The sequence below is a fragment of the Sapajus apella genome, unplaced genomic scaffold (assembly GCF_009761245.1).
Source record: "Sapajus apella isolate SASKATOON/1434 unplaced genomic scaffold, GSC_monkey_1.0 scaffold29, whole genome shotgun sequence".
Lineage (NCBI taxonomy): Eukaryota > Metazoa > Chordata > Mammalia > Primates > Cebidae > Sapajus > Sapajus apella.
The window spans coordinates 7,547,828-7,568,594 of record NW_022436969.1 but is presented as its reverse complement, the minus strand read 5'-3'; the positions used below and the strand labels follow the sequence as shown (position 1 = coordinate 7,568,594).

Below are 20,767 nucleotides of genomic sequence, written 5' to 3'. Positions count from 1 at the left end.
TGGCCAGGCACCTTGTCAATAAGCAGTAATGCTTTGAAAGGATTTTTTTTTTTCCCTGAGCAGTATGTCCTAACAGTGTGCTTAAAATACTCAGTAAACCATGTTGTAAACAGATGTGCTGTCATCCAGGTTTTCTTTTTCCATTTATAGAGCATAGGAAGAGGAAGGGTAGATTTAACATACTTCTGAAGGGCCCTGTGATTTTCACAATGGTTAGTGAGCATTGTCTTCAACTTAATGTCACCAGCTGAATTAGCCACTATTAAGAGAGTAACCCTGTCCTTTGAAGCTTTGAAGCCAAGAATTGACTTCTCAAGCTATGAAAATTCTAGATGGCATCTTCTTCCAATAGAAGGCTGTTTTGTCTCCACTGAAAATCTGTTGTTTAGTATACCTGCCTTCATCAATTATCTTAGCTATCTTCTGGTTTTCTTGCTATGGGTTCTCCACCAGACTTGCTGCTTCACCTTGCACTTTTACCTAATGGAGATGGCTTTTTCTTAAACCTCATGAACCAGCCTCATCTGGAATGGTTGTGGCTGGTTTGATCTTCTATCCAGACCACTAAAACTTTCTTCATATCAGCACTAAGGCTGTTTGCTTTCTTAACATTTATGTGCTCACTGGAGTAGAACTTTTAATTTCTTTCAAGAGCTTTTCCAGCTGGGCACAGCGACTCACACCTGTAATCCCAGCACTTTGGGAGGCCATGGCCGACAGATCATCTGAGATCAAGAGTTCGAGACCAGCCTGGCTAACATGGTGAAAACTCCATCTCTACTAAAAATACAAAAATTAGCTGGGTGTGGTGGTGCACTCCTGGAATTCCAGCTACTTGGGAGGCTGAGGCAGGAGAATCAATTGAACCTGGGAGACAGTGAGCTGAGATCGCACCATTGTACTTCAGCCTGAGTGACGGAGAGTGAAACTCCGCCTCAAAAACAAAACGAAACAAAACAAAAAACAACTTTTCCTTTGCATTCACAACTTGGCTAACTGGCATAAGGTGCTTGGCTTTCAGCCTTTCTCAGCTTTCAACCTGTCTTCCTCATTAAACTTAATCATTTCTAGCTTTTGATATAAAGTGGGAGTCTTGCAAATCTTCCTTTCATTTGAACACTAAGAGGCCATTGTAGGGTTATTAATCAACCTCAATTAATGTGTCTCAGGGAATGGGGGTCCAAGGAAAAGGAGAGAGAATGGGGGGAATGGCTGGTTAGTGGAGCAGCCAGATCACACACAACATTTATCAATTAAGTTTGTTGTCTTATGTGGGCAGTTTGTGGTGCTCTAAAACAATTAAAATAGTAACATCAAAGATCACTGATCATAGATCACCATAACACATATAGCAATAATGAAAAATTTCAAGTATTGGGAGAATTACCAAAATGTGACACAGAGACACAAAGTGAGCTAGTGCTGTTGGAAAAAATGATGCCAATAGATTTGCTTGATGCAACCTTGCCACACACCTTCAATTTGTTAAAGAATAAAAGTGGAAACTGTGAAGTGTGATAAAATGAGGTATATCTGTATTTCTTATATATTTGTCCAGTTTCTAAATGTATAATATAAATATTAGTGACATTAATTATATTTTCCTTCTATTATATTACTTTCATTGTGAGAATTAATGCTACCTTTAATTGCAACTTTGAACATTCAAAAAATATATGTTATTATAATAATAGACTTCATTTCTCCAGAAATGAAATTTATCTTCCTTCCCAAACTAAGATGTATAGACTATTCTATATTTTTAAATTGTAAATGGATGTTTAAAAACTTACTGTCTTTTAATGCCTCTTTGTGTGTATGAGGTGTGCATATGGTTTTATTCTGATCCCTTCTGTAAATCAGGGATGTGCTTTTGATTCGAGGGTATTTTCTTTTCCTGTCATTGAATTAAATTCTTAAAATAGATAAAATCTTTATTTTATTCTTTTTATATTTTGTCTTTATGCTTTTTATTTTTAAATAGATATTACATAGCTTTGATAATTGTGATAAGGGGACTTCAAAAAGTTTATTAGCAAATGGAATGAAAAGATAAAAATATAAAACATAAACTTTATCAACATAAGCTCTATCAAATTCCAGCTCTTTTGTAAGTGATGATACCAGCCATTTAGTCCATCCTTAAAGAACTGTGGGTCCTGGGAATTTAACCATGTCACTGCAATTTTTTTCACATAATTAACTGGAGAAAAATCTGTTCCCTCTAAAATTAGGAAACAAAAAGAAGTCAGAGGGAGCCAAATCAGAATCATTAGATGCCTAATGATTCCCAAGGAAACTCACAAAATTGGCCTTGTTTGTTGAGAAGAATTGGCAGGAGCATTATCACAGTGGAGGACTCTGGTGAAGCTTTCCCGAGTGTTTTACTCCTAAATCTTTGGCTGACTTTCTTAAAACAGTCTCATAAATAAGCAGATGTTATTATTCTTTGTCCTTCCCCCACCAGAAAATCAACAAGCAAAATGCCTTGAGCACCCCAAAAAACTGTTGCCATGACCTTAGCTCTTGATGAGTCTGCTTTTGCTGTGACTGGGCTGCTTCCACCTCTTTGTAGCCATTAATTAGATTGTGCTTTGTCTTCAGGATTGTACTGGCAAAGCCTTTTTTCATCTCCTGTTACAATTCCTTGAAGCAACACTTAGAATCTTTATCCCACTTGTTTAAAATTTTCATTCAAAGCTGTGCCCATGTCTGCAGCTGATCTGGGTACAGTGGTTTTGGTACCCATCAAGTGAAAGTTTGCTCACCTTTAATTTTTGAGTCAGAATGGTGCAAGCTGAACCAACTGAGATGTCTATGTGTTTGCTGTTGTTTATGCAGTTAATCATTGGTCCTCTTCAATTAGGGCATGAACAAGGTTAATATTTTCTTTGCAAATCTGTGTAGATGATCTGCCACTGTGGGCTTCATCTTCATCATCTTGGCCCTTTGTAAACTTAGTTATCCATTGCATATTGCAGATTTCTCTGGGGAACTGCTTCCATAAACTTTTTTGTAAAGTGTCAGTGATTTCGCCATTCTTTCACCTAAGCTTCACCATAAGTTTTATGTTTGTTCTTGCTTCCATTTAAAGGTAGAATTCATGTTGCTCTGATAGGGGCTCTTTTCAAGCTGATGTCTTATACTTCTTAGTGCCTCAAACTTGATGCTACACAGACATGTTATAGCAAGTTAGTATGGGCTTGTTTTTGTGCAAAAAATTTTTGAAATTCATGCATGGTTTTATTATAATGTGCATTTTCTATAACTGTTTTGAAGACCTGCATATGTCTTAAATGAAGAACATCATTATTGCCTTTAAAATATATATTATATTATTTTTTATCCACTTGTTCTCTCACATATATATGTAACTATCAGTTTCTCAGGTTCTCTGTACTGTGGGGAAATTTAAATTGATACTATGTTTATAATATTTCTTATCAGTCGCTGAGGGTATCTCTTCATTTAGTCATGTCACCTTTTATTTCTCCCATTTCAACTATAAAAATTTTTGCATATATCTGTCCTGTCCTATATATAGAAAGCAGGGGTCCAGATGAGATATGTACTTTGTGAAAGTATACTTAGTTATTTTAATATTAAGGAAGACCTAGAATTAAGACTTTCTTTCTTTCCTTTCTTTGCCTTTCTCTCTCTCTCTCTTTCTTTTCTCTCTCTTTCCTTTCTTTCTTTTTTCTTCCTCCCTCCCCCTCTTTCTTTTTTCTTTCTTTTTCTCTTCTCTTTCTCTCTTTTTCTTTTCTTTTTAGATGGAGTCTGGCTCTGCCACCCAGGCTGGAGTGCATCGGTGAGATCTTTGCTCACTGAAACCTCTGCCTCCCGGGTTCAAGCAATTCTCCTGCCTCAGCTTCCTGAGTAACTGGGATTACAGGCACCCACCCCCACACCTGGCTCATTTTTGTATTTTTAGTAGAGACAGGTTTTCACCATGTTGGCCAGGCTGGTCTCTAACTCCTGACCTCAGGTGATCCTCTCGCCTCAACCTCCCAAAATGTTGGGATTACAGGCATGAGTCACCATGCCCAGCCCAGGCTTTCTTTTTTAATCCAGTTTTAATCCAGTGTTTTTTCTAGTATATCCCACTGCTTTTATTTGCTAATAAGTTACGTACACACATATATATATAAAACGTGTGTGTGTATGTTTTATTTTATATATATAAACATATATATATGTTTGTTTTATATATGTAAACGTGTGTGTGTGTGTGTGTGTGTGTGTGTGTGTGTTTTAATTGGGCTGCTATAAAAGAATACCATAGATTGGGTGACTAAAACAACATGTTTTATTTCTCACAGTTCTGGAGGCTGGCAGGTATGAGATGAGGGTGCCAGAGGATTGGGTGTCTAAGGAAGACCATGTCGTGGTTCATAGATGAGAGCTTTTCACTGTGTCTTCACATGGTGGAAAGGGGGTTAGAGAGCTCTCAGGGGTCTCTTTTATGAGGGCACAGATTGCGTTCATGAGGCTCCACCCTCAGCACCTGATTACCTTCCAAAACTCCCACCTCCTAATACAGTTCCAGTGAAGGTTAGGATTTCATATATTTGTTTTGCGAGGCAGAAGCATTCAACCCCTAACGATGTTATATATGACTTATATATGTAACTTAGCAGATAATATGTGTACATATTTAAATGTGAATATAAATATTTCTGGGATTCATTTTTACTAGGGTTTAGGAATAAACCTTATTTGTTTTTAAATGACTCGGCTAAAAGCATATCTTTCTTAAATTTTGGAGAAATAAATAAGTAATGAAACTGCCGTTAAACATTGGAAGGAATTCTCATGTAAATTACTGCTGCAAAATTCCGTTTTGAAATCAGTTTTTTAATAACTTCCCTTATTTCTTCTGTATACTTATATCAATTTTAGTTTTATATCATAGTTTTCTATTTCTACTTAATACTCTCCAAACATATAACTGAATACTAGTTTCAGACCTGTAAAAATGTGGTATTATTTTTATTAGACTAATTTGTGTTTTCTTAATTTTATGATTAAGCTTTTGGATTATCATATTGGTTTTGAGAGAGAGAGATTGATTTTTTTAATCCACTCATTTTTAAATTTCCATTTTGTTTCTAGTTTCCTTTAACTTAGTTTGTTTTATAGGTTTTCTTAATAGTTTAACGTAACACATTTGTTTTATTAGAATAGTTCGATATTAGTGTTCTGGAATTAGAGATTTGATCGCATTCCCTAAATTGAAATTTGGCCTAAATTTCTTTTTCTGTTTTACTTGAGAGTGTTTAGGGAGCCTGAAGAAGGTTTTATTAAATGTTCGTTGTGATGTGTCTTAATTATCTGGTTATGATTAATCTTATATCCCTTAATAAAATGAGCATGGGGCCTCCTCTGTCTGAGTCTGTGGCCCTTGTCCTCTGCCTGGCAGAAGCCCAGATGTTTAGGGGTCACCCCTGGAGGCCACTGCTGGGATGAATTCTGGCCCCTCCACTCTGGCCGACCCTTCACCTCTTTAAACCTTGCTTCCCTCCTCAGTGAGATGGGGACCCCAGTGGTACCTTGGCACACACGGTTGAGCTGTTAGGATTCAGTGAGGGAACCCAGAAGGTGCATGCAGCACAAGGCTGGGAGTGAGTGCCCAGTCGTTGGCTGTAATGACTGCGGCACTGCTGTGTGACTATTCTTAGGGCTGCAGCTCTCAAGGTGAAAGCAACAGAGCTTGCCGGGCATTGAGGAAGATCCAGATGTGAGACCAGGCAGATACATAGCAGATGCAGAGGTAACTGGACCTTGCAAACCATAAAAACAGGGCTACTGGAACACAAAGAATCGTGAGCGACCCCACAGCTGGGAAAGATTACCGAGAAGTGGGGCTGTTTGGGCTGGTTCTTGAAGCGTCAGTAGGAATTTTCAGCCAGAGGTAAGGGAATGGGGATGAGCCTGCATTGAAGCCGATTGGAGAAAAAGCCACATATACTGAGGAGATTTGAGCTCAGTAGGGCTGGCAGATAGAGTAGGGTGACCTGGGAAGCAACAGATCATTCTGTTTTGTTTCTCAGTCCCACCAGTGACTCTCCTTTCTCATAGAGGAGTTTAGCTTTTTCACTCATATTTGAGTTCATGATGCATGTGTATTTTTTTCCATTGCCTTTTGGATTTGTATTTATTGTTCCTATTTGTGTCTGTTTCTGCTTACATATTTTTGGGCAGACTTTTTGTTAGTATCAGGTTAAAAGATAATCTTTACCTGTTTTTGTGGCATGGTAAACATTGGTTTCACATGTCTATGCAGTGCACACGCCAGTTATCTTTTGTTTCTTTCTTTTCTCATGCTAATATCTATATGGGGAACTACCATTGAGGGGTGGCACAGAGGTTAATTTTAGGAAACACTCTTCTTACTTTTACCTACTCCTTGTCCCAGACTTTTCTATGAAATTTTATGTTTTCTCATAGTATCATATCAGATACCTATTAGCTTTTCTTTATGATTTGGGGTTATAAATGTTCAGGCACACTGGCTCCTTAAATCTGTGCATTTCTTCCTTTGTTAAGTGGAATAGTCTTCATTTCCCTGTGGTTTCTTTTAGAGCAGCAGTCCTCAGTCTTTTTGGCACCAGGACTGGTTTTGTGGAAAACAGTTTTTCCACAGATGAGGAGAAGGGGATGGTTTCAGAATGATTCAAGCACATTACATTTATTGTTCATTTTATTTCTGTTATTATGTTATAATATATAATGAAACAATTATTTAACTCACCATAACATACAATCAGTGAGAGCCCTGAGCTTGTTTTCCTGCAACTAGATTGTCCCATCTGGAGGTGATGGGAGACAGTGACAGATCATCAGGCATTAGATTCTCATAAGGAGTGCACAACCCAGATTCCTCTCAAGCACAGTTCACAATAGTGTTCCTGCTCCTGTGAGAATCTAATGCTGCTGCTGATCTGACACGAGGCGGAGCTCAGGTGGTAATGTGAGTGGTGGAGAGCAGCTGTAAGTACAGATGACCTTCACTTGCTCGCCTGACGCTCACCTCCTGCTGTGTGGCCTGGCCTTCTGGGGATGCATATTAGGTCTTCTCCTTTGACTTTTACTGTACCAGTTTGTGGCCTGAGGGTTGGGGACCCCTGTTTTAGAGAACGTAGCTGGGGATTTATTGACATAGGGCTTCTGAGCTTCAGTTTTTAGTGTGTGGCATTGTAGAGAGAACATTGGACTAGAAGTCTGTGGAGCTGATTTCTGGTTTTGGCTCTGCCATAAACAGTAAAACTGTATTTCCTAATGGTTGCTTTCATGTCAGGCAGTTTGAAAGAGCTGGGAGACCTCAAGCCAGTGGGCCTTCTCTGGTATTCTTTTTATTCAGCTGGAATGTTAGGGGGTGGAATGAGTCGGTTTTCTGAAGCACTGGCCCAGGATCACTGATTTGATGGTCTGTTAGTACATGTCCCATGAAAAGAGGTTCTGTGTCGGGTTGATTGGGATATCCTGGGACTTCTCCCAGACTTTCATTTTGCACTGTGATTCACAAAGGGGAAGATAAGAGTATGCAGGTATGCCGTGTTTAACCAGCTTACTTGACCAGGAAAATTCCTATTTATACTGTAGCCTGTGAGACTAGAAGCATTCAGTAGAACATACTTTTGGGAAGCAGTAGGCTAGATAATTTGTGAGATCTCTTCCAGCTTTCAAATGTTATGGTTCTGCGAATATACTAAAAACCATTTACTTCTGTACTTGAAAAGCATGAATTTTCTGGTTTGTGAATTACATCTCAGTAAAGCTGGTTGCAAAATCTTCAAAACTACCTGGAATTATTTCTGCTTTATACAACTTGACTTTAATTCTTCATTTAAAAAAGAAATCCACATAGCAGCTTGCCAATTGAACACCCTTTATACAGAGTGTCTTTCAGGTAGAGGAAACTGAATGTCACTTTGCTGGTTATAACTTTGGTTTGTTTCTCTCATACCAGTCTTGATGCATATTAGGTCTTCTTGACTTCCTAGGTTTATCTGTTTGTCTTGAGATGCTGTCTTCATTGGAGTGGCTGTGCTTGTAGGCTAGTGTATTCTGTATTTCTATGATTTTTATTTTTCTGAGTTAATTCTTTGAGTTATCTTCTTCGCTGTTATTTTTAATTCTTTGATAACATCTTTTACATAAGCACATTTCTTTTAAACTTACCGCTATGTTTCAAATACATTTTTTCCCATCATTTTAAAAGGCATTTTGGTGTAGTGGAGAGAGCACCACCAGGCTCATCTCAAAATGGGCTCCTCAACTTTCAACTTACTGGCCCAGCCCAGCTTTCTGAGCCTGTCCCCTCATCTGTAAAAAATCAGGCAGTACCTCCCTTCAGGAGAAGATGTCAGTCTTCAGTAATGCAGCCTGGGAAAGGTGAAGCACTAAGCACAGCGTTAGTTTATCAAGTGTTCCTTTCCTATCTAGACAGAATCATGTCTGAGTTGTAATCCCACTATGAAGCACTTTCCATCACAAATGTCAGAATCCTGTCATAACTTCGAGAGACCAAGGAAATTTTGTAACTGGTGCATTATTTGTTTCCTCTACTATTAGTGGTGGATTCAGTTACATAATTCATTTTTCAAGGGGATTGCTATTCATTCATGTGGAGGTGCTGAAAACATAACTACTCTATCCGCTATTTGTACATAATCAAGTATTTATTGCCTATAATGTAAAGGGCCTTCTGGGGATGAAAATTCCTTGTCCACAAGAAACATGCAATTCAGTTATAAAGAAAGCAGGATGCATACATGAAAACTTAAGAAAAAGAAAGTGCCAAGTAAATGTGTGGCCACTGTGGGAGATGATTGGAGAGGTGGGGACCATCACTAGGATGAGGAGGCTGTGGAGCAGGGAGATCTGCGGTGCTGGCTTGGGAGTCAGACTGAGCAGATTCCACCTCAAAGGCTGTGTGGCCTTCAGTGAAGCCTGGAGATTGTACACCTGGCCCACAAGGAAGGTTTGCCATCTTACCAGGCACAGGGCTCCTCCTGTGGTGATGATGAGACCAGGGTAAGCTTACTAAAGCAGCTTTGTTTAAAGGCTCTTTACCTAGGCTGGTGTGGTGGCTCATGCCTATAATCCCACCACTTTGGGAAGCCAAGGTGGGAGGATTACTTGAGCCCAGGAGTTCAAGACCAGCCTGGGCAACATGGCAAAACCCCGTCACTACAAAAAATACAAAAATTAGCGAGGTGTGACATGCATGTAGTCTTACCTACTCGGCAGGCTGAGGTGAGAGGATCTCTGGAGCCTGGGAGGCAAAGGTTGCAGTGAACCATGATCGTGTCACTGCACTCCAACCTGGGCAACAGAATGAGACCCTTTCTGGGAAGAAAAAAAGAAAGAAAAGAATAAAAGGCCCTTTACTTAGCCTCTTCTTGCTCCACATCAGATTGTTAATTTCCAATTGCCTCATTCTATCTAAATAAGTCATATTCATTTGAGAATGTGGTAAAATACAAAAGTATGTCAAGGTACAGGTAAACATCTTGCATTCCAGAAATAGATACTATTTATATTTGCTCAATACCTGAGTATTGACTATATCAGGTGGAGATCTACATCTTCTAAGTAGTCATTCACAATAGGCACTGGAAGTGTTCTTTTGTCAGAAATTTGTATAGACCATGACAGGACGAATGGAGATGTGCAGAACATCCTTGTGGTGTTAAAATCTGTGTGTAATTTACTAACCTGCAGTTGGTCTGCATGGCCAGCAGTAACAAACAGTATGCATGTGGCCTGATTGTTCTGGTTCTTTGAACTCACTCAACTCCCCTGCCTTGTCTCCTAGGGCATGTATCTCAAGGTCAGTATCAGCTTTTATGTGCTATATGTATCCCTTCACCCGTCATGTTGTTGACTTTTTTTTTTTTTTTTTTTTTTTTGAGATGGAGTCTCACTCTGTCGCTCAGTCTGGAGTGCAGTGTTGCAATCTCAGCTCACTGCAACCTCTGCTGCCCCGGTTCAAGCAATTCTCCTGCCTTAGCCTCCCAAGTAGCTGGGATTACAGGCACCTGCCACCATACCCGGCTAATTTTTGTATTTTCAGGAGAGACAGGGTTTTGCCATCTTGGTTAGACTGATCTTGAACTCCTGACCTGGTGATCCACCTGCCTCGGCCTCCCAAAGTGCTGGAATTACAGGCGTGAGCCACCATGCCTGGTCACTTTCTTATACTATATGGAGTTTTATTAATGAATTAGGAATTTCAGAGGCCCCTTATTTCTACCCTTTCCACCCTGCCCTCCTCCTGCCCTAATCCCAGCCAACAATGGTTGCATCATCCTGACACCTGCTTTTACTCTTCTTGCCCTGCAGTCTGCCCTGACATATCTGTCAAAATAACTTCATTAGTAAAATTTAGGTTACATCATGTCATGACTGTATAAAACCCTTAAATAACTTCCCGTCCCATTCAGTGTGAAATCCTAAATTCTCTCTCTCTCCCTTCTTTTTTTTTTTTTTTTTTTTTTTTTTTGAGATGGAGTCTTGTTCTTCACCCAGGCTGGAATACAGTGGTGCCATCTCGGCTCATTGCAACCTTCACCTTCTGGGTTCAGGCAATGCTCTTGCCTCAGCCTCTCAAGTAGCTGGGATTACAGGCGCCTGCTACCACGCCCAGCTGATTTTTGTGTTTTTAGTAGAGACTGGGTTTCACCATGTTGACCAGGCTGGTCTTGAACTCCTGACCTCAAGCGATCCACCCACCTCGGCCTCCCAAAGTGCTGGGACTATAGGCATGAGCCACCATGCCTGGCCCAAAATCTCAAATTCTTATAATGGTCATCAGGGCCCTACATGGACTGACCCCCTGTTGCCTCTGCAGCCTCCTCGCCCACCCCCTGGGATTACTCCCACTCTACCCGTGCCCCACTGGCCTCCTTCCTTCCTTAAATGCACAGGGCATAGGGCTGCCTCAGGGCTTTTGTGCTTTCTGGGCCCTGCCTAGGACATTTTTACCTTTGATACCTGCTTTCACCAGTTCCTCGCTTCCTTGAGTTTGTTCAGAGTCACCTCCCAGGGAGACCACCCACCTCATTCCTGCCCAGAGACTTCTTCTGTCGGAACACTCTGCATAAAAGGGTTTCCTTATTTGTTTATTGTCTGCTCCTCCCCATTAGAATGAGACCATAAGCTCCACAAGGACAGAGTCTTCGTGTCACTGCTTTATCTCAAATGCCTAGACCAGGGCCCAGCAGTTAGAGAGCAGGGTGTGTGCGTGTGTGTGTGTGTGTGTGGTGTGGAATGTATGTGTGAGTGTGTGTGTGTGTGAGAGATGAATCAATACAAAGTACAGTCTCTCCTTGTCCTCTCACTGTGCTGTGATGATGGTTATGTTTCTACAGCTCCTGAACTTTTGTCAGAATGGGAGCAGCCATATTTACAGCATGTGGAAACAGTTCCCTAAGTATGCAAAATTCATGAATTCCACATCCCCAAGAGTATTAAAAGCTCCATCTCCTCCATCAAGGACTTTCTAAACATAACTCTGAAACCAAAGCATATTAAGGAAAAGATTGATAAAATTGATCAAAAGAGTGATAGAATTGACATAAAAATAACTTCTGTATTATAAAAATATCATAAGCAAAGTACACACGTACACACACACACACATGCACACACATACACACCCCTGGATGCTAACCTGTTAAAGGTTAGCATCTTTAATACAAAGAGTTCTTTCAAAATTAGGACATAATGGAAGGATAAATAAAACCACAGAAAAAGAAAAAAGCCAAAACACCTAAGCTGGGAAATACAAATTATCAGTAACATATGAACCTCTTGAAAATCCAGAAAAATGCAAATTAAAACAGCTTGGAAAAAATGGTTGGCTAATATGGAAAACATTCAGTGTGAATAAAAGATAGAGGGAAATTGCGCCTTGACAAACTGTTGGTACATATGGAAAATTGATAAAATCTTTATGGCTGGTGATCTTGTATGTATACAAATTACTGTTATAATTTGCCAACATAAGAGGGAAATAAATGTACTATATAGGCATGCATATAAGAAATACATATGTGCACACGCACACACATACACTTGCAGGCAAGTAGCACACTGGCCCACCTTTGTCACCTGTGAGAACTCCAAGGGTGGCTTCTGAGTGGGGTGTGGGGAGCATTGTGACTTGCCTCACTTGAGTCAGATGCTCACCCTGGCCCTTACACCAGAGAAAGACACTTCTATGCCACCACATAGTGGTTTTATAAGGGGCTTCTCCCCATCTTTGCTCGGCACTTCTCTTGCCTGCTGCCATGTAAGATGTGCCTTTGTCGTCATTGCAAGGCCTCCCCAGCCATGTGGAACTGTGAGTCCATTAAACTTTTTTTTTTTGATTAATTATCCAGTCTCAAGTATTTCTTTATAGCAGTATGTAAATGGACTAATACACTAACAAACTTTTGTTTTTGAGACAGGGTCGCCCTCTGCCACGAAGGTGGGAGTGCAGTGGTACAATCATGGCTCATTGCAGCCTCGACCTCCTGGGGTCAGGCGATCCTCCCATCACAGCCTCCCAAGTAGCTGGGGCTACAGGCATGCACCATCACACCCGCCTAATTTTTTGTGTTTACTTTGTAGAGATGAGGTTTCACCATGTTGCTTAGGCTCTACCAGGCTTTTTGCTTACTAGTTACTTAAAACATTTTAAAATAGAATGTGCTTAGGTTTTACAAACTGCAAACATATTTATCTAACAGACTTGAACATTCTCAAAGGCAAATGCACATCAAAGCTATAGAAGCGGGGAGCAAGGGACTATTGTGTTCTGTGATTTGTCTCTGCAACAGTCACCTCCTGTCTGACATTTAACCCAACAGATTGAAGTGACACCAACATTATTTTAATGTCGGAAGACAGGGCTCTGAACTGAGAACTTTGTGCATGTGAGCTTTTTGTCACTTAACCTTAAATATGATTTGGAGGTGGCCCAGAGGAAATTGCTTCCTTGGGAAGCAGAATCTTGTGTTGCAGATTCAGGGAAGGCTGGAACTTGGCATCCCTTTGGCAATACAGTCTGGGCCAAATCCCGAAAAGAACTCGGCCTTGTTTCCGTTTCTACCCTTTTTGCAGCTCTAGAAATGGAACCTTTTGCTGGGTAGCTGAGTTCAGCAAGTCCTCTTTGTTAGGTATTGCTGGGGAACATTGGTAGACCCCAGGCCTCAGGTGTTGACTCTGAAAATCATTCAGACTTTTTTGTGTCTTTATATTTATATGTTGAGATCTTTATAAAGGGCTTTAAAAGTGTATTCGTGTGGAAATATCAAGAATAACTTGAATTTTTAAATTGTGTGGAAAATGTCACCTGTCGTCACTCCATCCCTTTATAGTACATGGTTTATTTATCTTTGTCCCTTCTCTTGCCACAGAACATGCATGCATGTGTTTGGATATTGCAAGAGTACATTCCTGTGTATTTATGATAGAATCTTAACTTCAACAGATCTTAATTATGCCTGTTAGAAAAAAATCTGGAATTTCTCTTAGTGAGTCTGAAACAATGGGTGGGAAATTTAATTGCCATTTACTGTGAGCTTGTGTTCAGAATGTAGGAAAACAATATTGTGGATTATTTCCCACCACTATTAACAGGTGACACTTATTTTTAAAGACAAGATACCTTTCCTAAGAGTATTATACTTATATGAAATTTATTTCAGCATCCCAGCTGGGTGCTGTGGCTCATGCGTGTAATCCCAGTGCTTTGGGAGGCCAACGCAGGAGGACCACCTGAGGCCAGGAGTTTGTGAACAGCCTGGGAAACATTTGGCAAGACTCCCATCTCTACAAAAAAAAAAAAAAAAAAAAAAAAAAGTTAAAAAAATTAGCTGGGTTGATGGCGTGCACTTATATAGTCCCAGCTACTAAACAGGCTGAAGTGGGAGGATTCCTTGAGCCCGGAAGTTCAAGGCACTCTAGCCTGGGTGACAGAGCAAGACCCTGTCTCAAATAATAATAATAATTAAAGAAACTTAAAACTTAAAAAAAAAATTTCAACATCCCCTGAGAATATAAACAAAGCAAATTATTTCCTAAGGTTCAAACTTGTGTTGATTATAAAGTTGGCACTAGAAATGGATAGTGTTGTCTAAAGCCTAATATTCTTTGCTATACTCTGTGGCCATTACGAAAAAAATTTAAATTATGGCGATTTAAACACTTAATTATTCTGTTGAAATGCATGGCTTTAAAATGGGAACTAGTTATTTACATAGTTCCAGAGCATAGGAAATATGAAAATATTTTCAGCTGGTTCTCTAAGTCTGGCATTATCCTGATAACCAGAGTAAACAGTAAATGAAAAATGATTAATCATGTATTCCCAATATAGAAATTCTAAATAAGCTGGGTGCAGTGGCTCATACCTGTAATCCCAGCACTTTGGGAGGTCGGGGCAGGCAGATCACCTGAGATCGGGAGTTCGAGACCAGCCTGGCCAACATGGTGAAACCCCATCTCTACTAAAAATTAAAAAAAATTAGCTGGGTCTGGTGATGTACACCTGTAATCCCAGCTAATCGGTAGGCTGAGGCATGAGAATCACTTGAACCTGGGAGGCAGAGATTGCAATGAGCTGAGATCGCCCCATTGCACTCCAGCCTGGGCAACAGAGTAGGACTCTGTCTCCAAAAAAAGAAAAAGAAAGAAGCAAAAGAAATTCTAAATAAATATTAGCAAATTAAATCCAACATTGTAATTTTTAAATGCTATATTATGACCTAATAGGACTTACTCCAAAAAGGCAGGAATGGTTCAGCGTCAGGTCATGTATTCCTGTTAATCCCTGCATTGAGGAAATAATTGATAAAACCATACAGTCTTATCAATGGTATTTAATAAAATGTACTACTGAATCCAGAATTTTTTTAAAAAAACAAACTGTTAGTAAACTACTAATAGAAAGGAAATTTCTCTATTTAGTAAAAAATGGCATCTACTTGCAGCAAGCTTTATTAAATGGTGAAACCATATTTAATGGTGGGCTCATTAAAGGCAGCAATGCAGTGTGTATTATAAGTCACTATTTTAACGGTCTGAGCCAATTAAAAAATTTGTTGTAGAAGAAGAGACAGTACTGTCATTTGCAAATTATTTTAATGTCTCCATGGAAAATCTAAGAAAATTAAATATATGTATAAAAGAACTCATAAGAGGATGATACTGTGACATACACAAAATCAACTTGCAAAAATCCAGTTTTCCTACTTACTTACCAGCAACACTCACTTAGAGAATGAAATGGAGCAACGAATCCCTCTTACAGTTTCTAGAAGAACTAGAAAATGCCTAGGAATACACCTACAAGAGGGCAGCTGGAATATCTGGAAAAGCATGCTCTGTCTAGTAACCATGCCATGGCTGCAGAGTATGCTGATGTTAAATTTGTCAATAAATATGCTCTACTTAATTTGGCAAAGGTTTCTGTTTTTTGTTCTTCGCGGTTTTTTTGTTTGTTTTTTTTTTTTGGAAGCATATAAAGCTAGCCAATATTGTTTTTCATTTTACTCATTCTCATTTTAATGGTTTTTGTGACACAGTGTGTCCAGATACGTTCATGAGACAAAAGCCTATATATGGTACTAAGTCAGTCCTGGCCTAACGTTTGTACCAGTCCATTTTCTTTATGGTTTCGAGGTCAGAGTATCTGTATTTCTTTAAAATTGAACTGTGAATCAAGTATCCAATTGAAGATAATTCTTTCATTCTTTCTCTGGTCCATGATGAATCTCTCTCTCTCCCTTTTTTTTTTTTTTTTTTTTTTTTGAGGCAGAGTCTTGCTCTGTCGCCCAGGCTAGAGTGCAGTGGCGTGATCTCAGCTCACTGCAACATCCATCTTTCGGGCTCAAGTGATTCTCTTGCCTCAGCCTCCCGAGTAGCTTGGACTATAGGCATGTGCCATCACACGAGATAACATTGTTATCCAAGATGGTCTCTATCTCCTGCCCTCGTGATCCACCCACCTTGGCCTCCCAAAGTGCTGGGAGTATAGAGGTGAGCCACTGCACCCAGCCCATGGTGGATATCTTAATTTTTCATATCAAAACTCACAGAGGCCAGGTGTGGTGGCTCATGCCTGTAATCCCAGCATTTTTGGATGCAGAGGCAGGCAGATTGCAAGGTCAGGAGTTTGAGACCAGCCTGGCCAATATGGTGAAACCTCATCTCTACCAAAACTACAAAAATTAGCCAGGTGTGGTAGTGTGTGCCTATAGTCCCAGCTACTTGGGAGACAGAGGCAGAAGAATTGCTTGAACCCAGGAGGCAGAGGTTGCAGTGAGCCAAGATCGTACCACTGACTCTAGCCTGGGAAACAGAGTGAGACTTTTAACTCAAAAGAAAAAAAACAAAAACTCTCACAGATCATTTTTTTTGTTTAAATTTTTTTGGTGAGACTGGGCATGGTGGCTTATGTTTGTAATCCCAGGACTTTGAGAGGCCAAGGGGAGAGGATCATCTGACTCCAGGAGTTTGGGACCAGCCTGGACAATGTAGTGAGACCCCTGCCTACAAAATATAAATTTAAAAACATATTTAGTAATACGCAGTAGCGCATGCCCATAGTCCCAGCTACTTAGGAGTCTGAGATGGGAGTATCGCTTGAGCTTGGGAGATTGAGGCAGCAGTGAGCCATGAATGTACCACTGCACTCCAGCCTGGGAGACAGAGCGAGACCCTGTCTTAAAAAAAAAAATTACTTGGTGAAAAATAAGGGTAAATCTGTTTCAGCTGTGTTAATGGCTGTTCATAATTCTTCACTGAATGATCAGGATAGAACTTGAATCAATTCTGCAGTTCTGCATGCTCCTGGGATAATGCCACTGAGCTCCACAACCTGGTCTCAGTCAGTGCTTTCAAGCCCTCTGGAGGCTGCAGGGAGATTCCTTCCTTGCCTCTTCCAGCCTCTGGTGGCTGCTGCCTTCCTTGACTTGTGGCAGTATTGCTCCAGACTCTGCCTCCACGGTTTACAATGTCTCCTTCTTTCCTGTGTGTGTCACATTGAAGGATACCTGTGATTGTATTTAGGGCCAACCTGGCTAATCCAGGATAATCTCTCTCATCTGAAGATCCGTGACTAAATCACATTTATGTACATGTTCCCCCAAGAAAGCACACTTTAGAGGCAATCAGGGAAGAATTTTGAATACTAGTCAGTTGCTACCTTGTTGACCTTGACCAAGCTCCTTCTTTGAACTTTACTTTCTTCATCTGCAAATGGAATTAATACATGCCTATCTCAGAGCATTTGAAAGGGTCCCGAGAAATGATGTTGATTGAAATACTACCTGAATTTATTTTTTCTTTACTTGGATTCAAAGCTTTGTTTGGACTCATCTTTGTATCTTTAGAGCCTGTCCCTGGCACATAGAGGTTGCCCAGTAAATGTTTCCTGTCTAATTTTCTGTCCTCTGAAGGACAGCCTGCTATTGTACTGTCATGTACTGTGGGGGACAGTGGGGGACAGCCCGGTGGTGATGGCCCATCCAGAAACATTCTGTATGTGAGAGCTATGTCATTAATTAACCAAAGTGAGAGAGATGTGTGCAAAGCTGAGTCTGTAATGCTGTGGTTTCTGTATAAATATGCTAAATGGAGTGCATATCTGATTCAGGAAAAGAACTGTTGATCCCAAAAGGGGGAAATTAGACATGGAGAGTGACATGAGTGCCTAGATATCTAAACACGTATTCATGCACACATGCATGCATCATAAAGGATTATTTTTTAACCTTGGTGTTTTGTATTTGGGCTGTGTGTTAACAGTCAGTGTCAATGTCTGCCATCTGAGCTGTGGGCGATTCCCATGGCTGTGAGGTTTCTTCCAACTGACGTTGTTACTGAGAACAGGAATTAGTGATGTGGTGATGCGTGTCTTCTGTGGCTACCTGGTCAGCATTCATAAATGGTGGTAATGGATTGAATGCTGCAGTTTCAACCTTCCTGACAACAGAGGTGAGTGTTACTCTGGGGCTTGAATAGCTATTGATCCAGCTGGGCCTTGGTTAATGAGTCATTTGGCTTACAGTGTTCCTGAGTCACAGGCTGTCCTGAAGATCACCTGCTGACTCATTGGCGCCCTTGCTTGCCCAAGGCCTCCTGCAGTGACGTGCAGAGGAAAGGAGCCCAGGTCTGCGGGTGGGGGACCGTCCTCTGAGAAGCCTGCAGCTTCTCCTCCAGGACTTTTCAGAACCCTTCTGCCCCACCTGGCTGGCTGTGGAGAGAAGGGCAGCTGGGAGCGTTGGAGAGGGAGGGAACTTAGAGAAGCAGTAGGAGGCACACTCGGAAGCCCGGGGAAGGAAGTCCACCTCCCTGCCAATGTAGGGCAGTAAGAGGAGCCCTGGCACCAGCAGAGCAAGAAAGAAATGCTCTGAGACCACACGCACCATTCAGAATAAGCTGTCAGGTGATCTGGGTGTTTAATACTTACTTATTAATGATATGTGACATTTAGAATTTCTCGATGCCTATTTAAGATTGAACTAACCCTTTGAATCCTGGTGATGCTTTTGAGCTGCTCCTCTCAGGTGCTTGTGGCATCATGCTGGCAGACTCTGAGCAAGATCTTTAGAGGAATGAAAAACGAAAGGTATTTAAGTAGCAGTAAGTAGAGCAGACATTTGAGAGTTTGCTGGGTTCCAGTGTTATGTGAATGCAAATTTTGGAAATGTAATCTGGATCTTCGGAGAATTTCTAAAGTGTTGGGAGAGGAGATTTGATGACCAGAAGCAATTAGAGAACAGCATTCTAGGGTATAGAAGCAAACTAGTGGCCCGGCGCAGTGGCTCATGCCTGTAATCCTAACACTTTGGGAGTCTGAGGCGGGTAGATCAGAAGGTCAGGAGTTCAACACCAGCCTGGCCAACATGGTGAAACCCCATCTCTACTAAAAATACAAAAATCAGCTGGGTGTGGTGGCGGGCGCCTGTAGTCCCAGCTACTCAGGAGGCTGAGGCAGGATGATCGCTTGAACCCAAGAGGCGGAGATTGTAGTGAGCCGAGATTGATCGCACCACTGCACTCCAGCCTGGGCAACAGAGTGAGACTCTGCCTCAAAAAAAAAAAAAAAAAAAAAAGCAAACTAGCAAATGTATGGTGAAGAGCTCACTGAGGACTGGGCTAATGGGAGTGGCTTCGTGCATTCACTCAGAAGTGATTGAGAGACTTCTGAGCCAGGGTTGGGTGTACACAGGGATGAAATATAGTCCCTTCCCTTTCCACGCCTATGTGGTAGCAAGGAGCAAGATTCGCAAACGGTTAAATTACAACACATCCTACCGTACAAGTATGAGAGAATGCTGAGGGAGAAGGCAGGTGTGAGCTGAGCCCTTACCACCAGAGCAAAGGAGAGGGTCTCTGTGCTTAGGTCAGTTTCACAGCTGTGTGGGGACAAATTGGAGTATTTTCCTAGCAGTCTTTAAACCGCTGGCTTCCATACTGCCTAACCTGTTTAAAATAACTATGAAGGAAAAAGATGCATTTGAATTATGATGATTGTAATGTTATTGACAGATCTTAGCAGGTAACTGTTTTCCTTTTCTCCTTAGTGTCAAATCAACAGTGCCTTGACGTCTTTCCACACTGCTTTGGAACTTGCAGTAGATCAGAGAGAAATTCAGCATGTCTGTCTGTATGAAATTGGTAAATATGAATGTCTGTCCAGCCTCTTGTTAGGAAGTAGTATTGATGGGTATTTTAGCATTCATGTCATTCGGTGTGTGTCTGCAAAATGCTTGGTGCCTTCTGTAGTAAGGACTTCAATTATTACCGTAGTACATGCAGTGATATTTCTCTCTCTGATTCTCATTACTTCTTTATAACATTTTTTTCTTCATAGCATTTTGATTTTAGGATAATAGTAATATTAAATGAATTGATTAAATGACTATAAATACCTTATTGGGCTGCACATTAGAATTCAAAACTTTGTTCCTCCTTCCCACCAATATTTACTTGAGAAGAAAAATAGGAGACAGTATCAAGTCCCAGTGTTTTTCACCAACTAGCTCTGAGATCTTAGATACGTTGCCCAAACCTTCCTAGCCACATAGTTGCCATTGAAGTTAAAGGCCCTCCCCTTGTGGCAGCTGTTAGGTTTAGATGACATGACATGTGAAGCCTCGTGCATGGGGCCTGGCACGGAAAGCCCTCCATACATGTTAGCTGCCACCTTCTGCTTCTCCCTTACGGGAGAGGCAGTCACAAACACACCTGGAGGTATTGATCTGCCTAAGACTTTCCCCTTTCTCCTCCAAAATTGTTGCTATGGGTCGTTGCTGACTGCGCTAAAACTCTGATCCTCTTACATTAGTAATTGCAAAATCCTTCTGTGTAACAGTTTCTCCATTGTGCTGGGAGGAGTAAACACAACTTGGAACTTGAAACAAAAAAAATTTTAAATAAGGGACTGAGACTTTTCAGAGTTTCAGCTTAGCTAATGCTATAAGGTCACGTCATGTAGCATGTAAGAAAGGAATGACAGAGGCAAAGAGAAAGGAGAATTGATGAGATAGTGACGAGACTCCAAAGGGAAATTGAGACTTAAAAAGCCTTCTGCAGAGGGGCAAGGAATTGGAGACAGAATGCTCAAGGAAGCAGTTGACACCTCTCAGTTTGTGGGGGGCAAGACCCTGTGCTGCCTGCCACTTGCTTTGCCTGCTGTGGGCACAAGTGTCTTCCTGAATCCTTTTAAGAAAAACTGAAAAACCAAAATATTGCAAACTTCCCAGTA

The 20,767-nt window shown here is 40.9% G+C and overlaps 1 protein-coding gene across 1 annotated transcript in view; it reads left to right on the top strand.

Annotated features, from left to right (window-relative positions):
* The window catches only part of TTC39C (tetratricopeptide repeat domain 39C), a 120,944-nt gene that overhangs the window by 82,697 nt on the left and 17,480 nt on the right, over positions 1 to 20,767 (top strand). Inside the window, exon 7 of the mRNA XM_032293182.1 lies at positions 19,584 to 19,677. Within this exon, the coding sequence (XP_032149073.1) occupies positions 19,584 to 19,677 (94 nt within the window). The remainder of the gene's footprint in view (positions 1 to 19,583; positions 19,678 to 20,767) is intronic.